Source organism: Hordeum vulgare, chromosome 5H (assembly GCF_904849725.1).
Source record: "Hordeum vulgare subsp. vulgare chromosome 5H, MorexV3_pseudomolecules_assembly, whole genome shotgun sequence".
NCBI classification, from domain to species: Eukaryota; Viridiplantae; Streptophyta; class Magnoliopsida; order Poales; family Poaceae; genus Hordeum; species Hordeum vulgare.
The window spans coordinates 249332964-249338277 of NC_058522.1; the positions used below are offsets into that span (position 1 = coordinate 249332964).

A 5314-nucleotide genomic window follows, 5' to 3' on the forward strand; every position below is an offset into this window, starting at 1 on the left:
ACTACTAGAAAAACGGTTATAGCTAATAATGACGCACCTATATCTGGTGCGCCACTGCTATATAGCTGTGGCGTACCACATACATGGTGCACCATTAATGATCATATTATTAATGACGCACCTGGTGTGTGGTGCGCCATTACTAGTTTTGTCCTCGCCCCACACCCTTCCCAGACTTAGCAGTGACGCATCAGGGAAAAGTGCGCCATTACTAGTTTTAACTAGTAATGACGCACCACACTCACGGTGCGCCACTACTAACATTTTTCTAATTTTTTTTCTTCAAAACTAGTAATGACACACCACACATCAGATACGTCATTAGTAACCCTGGTTAGCAATATCGCATTCTTAGGAGGTGCGTCATCACTAGTTTTCCAGTACACAGATCCCAATCCCCTCCTCCTCACCCTCACTCCGGCAGACAGATCCCAACTCCACCGCCACCGCCACCGCGTCCGCTTGCCGCCGGCGGCCGCACAGCTAGAGGGAGGGCTGCCGGGCGCGGTGAGGTCAGCCTGATCGGGCTGGTGAACCGGATCCAGTAGGCGTGCACCGTGCTCGGCGACCACGGCGGCGGCGCCGGGGCGTCGCTCTGGGAGGCCCTCCCCTCCGTTGCCGTCGTCGGAGGCCAGGTACGCCCCCGCCCCGCCCCCGCCCCAGCTCGCCCCCAGATCCGCCGGCCCCGCGCCCAGATCTGCCCGCCGGACCGCCCACTTACTACCTTCCTTTTCTGGTGTCTCCAGAATTCTGGGAAGTCGTCCGTGCTCGAGAGCATTGTCGGTAGGGACTTCCTGCCCCGTGGATCTGGTAGTCCCGCGCTGGATCGCCATTTTTTTCTTCAAAAAATAGTTTGGTCCTGTGTCGCTGATTTGCGTTATTGTTGGCTTGATCAGGGATGAGGAGGCCTCTGGTGCTGCAGCTGCACAAGACGAAGGGCGGCCAGGAGTACGCCGAGTTCCTCCACGCCCCGCGGAAGCGCTTCTCCGACTTCCGTAAGGGACATGTGCTCTCCGTTTGTGCTTGCTTGCAGCCCAGCAGCTTGCTTGGTTCCTTCAGTTCAATTATGATTGACACTTGATAGAATTCAGTCACTGCTAGAATGCCATTTTTTTCCTTGTAGAATTGTTGAAGAATTGGTATGTGTGCTTTTTTTATGCAAAACTGCAACTTAATTGAGAATTTTAAGGTGTCCGTAAGAACATATTTATTTATTTATGTGTGCTATTGGTAAATTAATTAGAATGTTCACATGCCAAATTGGGTGTCAATTTTTTCAGGTGGACCACCCTGTTTAGATTCCTAGATCCACCACCGCCTTCAGTCAGCTCGCCAGTTTAGATCTCCACTACGTGCTCATAGCTTCCGCTCCGCAAGCTCGCGCTTCAGCAGAGATGCAGAGGCCGGTGGATTTCAAGCTCCCCCACTTTTTCAACTACCCGCCCTACTTTACGTAATCTCTCTCTTCCCCCTCCTCCAGCATTACTGTCACATGTTTGAACATTTTGCATGATTTGCAATTCTGCACTATATGTATAGTGGTATATGAGGAGTAGGAGATTCTTAATCAGTGCCTGGTGACAAAGTTAGGAAGTTAACTTCTGCTTCAAGTACAGTACTATGTTAGTAATGAAATTACTTTTCCGTACATTATTTGATTGGCAATTATTTATTGGAAAAATTGCACAATAAAGTGATTAGTGATTTTGGTATATACTTGCCCTTTCGCTAGTTAAACTTATTTATTCCTACTTTGGATATATCATATAATCATGCAAGTACACTCAAAATCATGTAAATTTCCTTTAATCTATTATTCCCTTGTTTTATTCCGAGTTAGCTTGTTAATAAGGCCTAAAATGACATTTATAGATTCAAAATGAAAAACACGTTTTGTAAGTGAAGAACTGAATATGTATGAAGGATTTGTACATCAGGATCACTAAAGGAAATATGTTAGTAAGCTTAAGCACATGGACGTAGCTAGGAATCTTACTAAAGGGGGACCAATGGAAGATATAAAATGTTGAGGGGGGCAAACATATTAATTTACAGCACTCTGAACTAACAATCTAAGGCTGTTTTCAGAAGAAAGGTTACCACGGGGGGAGACATGGCCCCGACTGCCCCTGGGTCCGTCACTGCTTAAGCACTTGTTTCTACAAAATGTGCCTTTGCTTAAAACTCAAATGTCTCTCTCTTCACAAATCTCTACTTTGTAACATTCCCAAAATTATAACACGGTATTTGATTCAGAGTGGCTGAGATCTGGCATCTTTCTTTCATATCCCAACAGTATGTGTAGCAATTCAAGCATTTCCTTGCTGTACTAATTCTTACATTTGGTTGAGTAATGTATGGGAATTTGTGTAAAAACTAACTATGAAAACTTCTGTTGAACACTTATTTTGATATGTATACGGACTGATAATACAATATCATGACAACATTTGTTCCCAGTTTGCAGCCTGTGAGAGAAACACGTGAAAAGCAAGTGCAGCTATGGAAAGAGCTGATACTTGATTACTGTAGAAGTCAAAAGATGTATATAATCTCCCTGGAAGAAGATTTTCCGTTGTTCTCCAATCCAAAGATTGAGAGTAAGTCGTATTTATATGAACCTTGTGTTTTGACTACTGCTCTTCTGCAATTCAGCAAAACTATGTCTTACTGTGTTGAAAATGTTATGTATAGTGATCTGGCATGATGGTAATGTGTTCCTAACACCGACCATTTAGCCTTTTGAGCATGCCAGACTAGTGTGTACATGAATTTTATTTACTTGACTAGTTTACTACGCATTTGGACAATTCTATTGGCATTGCACTGAACTTACATGCTTTATATTATTCAGGATCTCTAAGCTATGAAGCAAAGGAGGCGTTCCTTGCAGCTCTTGTTAGTGAAGGTTCATTCTGCACATCATAAAATCTTTTGGTTATTGTTTTAGCTGTGTGTATTTTTGTTTTTCTACATGATGGATGCTTTTATTACCCCTGACCTGTATTTAGGTATGTGTTGTGAAACTACTTAAAGTGAAGTTCAACTGCAGGTCGCGCAGAGTGGGTTGACAAAAGTCACAAGAAGTGTCTCATTCTTTGGCTGCGGATTCAAGATTGGGCTAACTACATAGTAGACTTTGTAAGACTTTGTATTCTGTTAAACATGTTTCTTTCGGAGCTATCAGTTTATCAATGAATAATATGTGTCTGTGTGTTATGCTTGTAGGTAAAGGAAAATGGGTTGGAAGTGACAACAATTGAGGATATACGCTCTGGAATTGAAACGCATGGGACTGGTAAGTATACCAAATGCTCTAACAACATCGTGGAAGCAATTTACGGTAGAAATGGTAATATATATGTAGGATTTAGACTTAGCTGTTGGATAAATATTTTTATGTTTACCCAACTTGTGATGTGTGTCTGGCATTATTATAGCCGCCACAAGCCTCAGTCTAGCTAAGCCTGGGCTTAGTGATAAGTGTTTTTTTTCTGATTCATTGGTTGATTTGTTTCGACAAGAATCACTTGGAATTACGCAGTTATAGTTTTCCTTTTAGGGACAGCTATTATAAAGCTAGGGATAATCTGTGTTATACAAAGAGTGAATAAACCAGAGTTTATCCTCCTAAAATCCTGCTTGTATCATGCCATGATACCACATGATTACTCCACGCCCCACGGAAGTGCTTCTCCGACTTTGGTAAGGGACCTACGCTCCCGTTGTGCTTGCTTGCAGCCCAGTAGCAATTACGTAAACATTGCCTGCTCTGCTATCATATATAGGTTCACAATTTTTATGTAAAAAGATCCAACCGTTGTATCTATAACGGCCAAAATATCATAGACATACATGATTACTATGTGAACTGTCAACCGTGTAATATTTGCCAGTGACTGAGCATATTTATGTGTTAAGAGTTGTATTTTGACTCTGTACCAGAGTACTTATCAACAAGTAAGCAATGAAAGAAGAATGTATAGTACCATCTCTGTTTTTGAGCCGCTCGACTAGCCCATGAGTCACACTTCCAGGGTTGACTCAACCTCTTGACTCGACTCTAGATATGAGTCGAGCGACGTGGATTCTGGGTCGAACGACTCATTTTTTTGGGCCCCATCTGTCATTTTTTTTACTGTATTTGTTTGCCCATCCCCCTGGAAACCTAGATCGTACGGAACTATCATCACCTTATGCTACCAAATAATCTCAAAGAATGGGCCGCACGCTTGTGGGCAATCCAGGATGAGGACATCAGACAAGAATTCTTTTGCATCCGGTCGGAGTTTGCGGAAATCATCAATCAAGATGTCCTTCGTACCTCGGGGCAGTTCTACCTCAACTATCAACCATCCAACAGTGAAATAGAAACAACGCTACAAATACAGGCTGACAACGACCGCACATTCATGACCATCACGAAAGACGGCGGCTTCATCCACGCTCCGGTCCCTGAGTCAAGTCGAAAGTATTGATGTCGAAAGTATTGATGCTATGTAGTTCTGAAATATCAATTAGCTCATGTTGTAATTAAACTTCAATGAACTTGCATGTCTCTTTAGTTTGGACAATCGTTCAACTTATATGTAATCGATGCTATTTATTAGTAGGACCATGAATCGTGCTATTAATGTGTTGCTTTTCTCTTTCGATTCTTTTGTTGCATACTTATATATTGCTTATATATTATTTGTGAATTGCTACTAACGTTTTGTTTGTCTATTGCATAGAGATGTCGTCGTATGTTGTGTACAAGGACGAGGTTTCCGGAGTGTACGACGACTGGGAGGAGTGTCAGAGACAGGTTCATCATTTCAGCGGTAACAATTACAAAGGATACACCACTAGGGCGGAGGCTAAAGCTAGATACGCGCGCTATCTAGCGGGAGAGAGGAGGGAGCGGAGGAGGAATCATATGAAGATCAGTTTCATCGCGATGATGCTCTATGTGATGGTAGTTTAGATATCGACTTGTAATGTGAAGACAAACTCGCTACTCGCGGTCTCGAGACTTGTAATGTTTTAAGTTTGTTCGGTACTTTGAATTTGAAGAATAATACGATGAATCGTATTCGGAGACTAATCTTCTATTGTATTCGATAAATCTGCTGTTTATATGTTGTGCTGTGTCAATTTTTTTTCATAATATTCATAGTAGTGGCGCACCATATTGCATTTTAGTGGCGCACATAAATAAACACTCCAGTGGCGCATTATCTAAAAGTGCGCCATTAGTAACCCAGAGCACAAGGTACGCATGGCCCCTTGGAGTAACAACAGCGGCGCACTTCTGGGCCTAGTAATGGCGTAC

General features: G+C 42.6%; 1 protein-coding gene across 2 annotated transcripts; it reads left to right on the forward strand.

The window, feature by feature from the left end:
* The first annotated feature begins 358 nt into the window (after positions 1-358).
* On the forward strand, positions 359-5086 carry LOC123395325 (vacuolar protein sorting-associated protein 25-like). Of its 2 annotated transcripts, none has more exons than XM_045090311.1 (9): positions 359-635; positions 747-810; positions 897-995; positions 1281-1453; positions 2461-2600; positions 2855-2908; positions 3053-3141; positions 3229-3298; positions 4734-5086. In XM_045090311.1, the coding sequence occupies exons 4-9, from the start codon at positions 1395-1397 to the stop codon at positions 4964-4966; spliced, it is 645 nt and encodes a 214-aa protein (XP_044946246.1). In that variant the 5' UTR covers positions 359-635; positions 747-810; positions 897-995; positions 1281-1394; the 3' UTR covers positions 4967-5086. The 2 variants fall into 2 exon arrangements, with proteins under 2 accessions (XP_044946246.1, XP_044946245.1); XM_045090310.1 differs by having other exon boundaries at positions 380-635; positions 747-783.
* Positions 5087-5314: the final 228 nt, after the last annotated feature.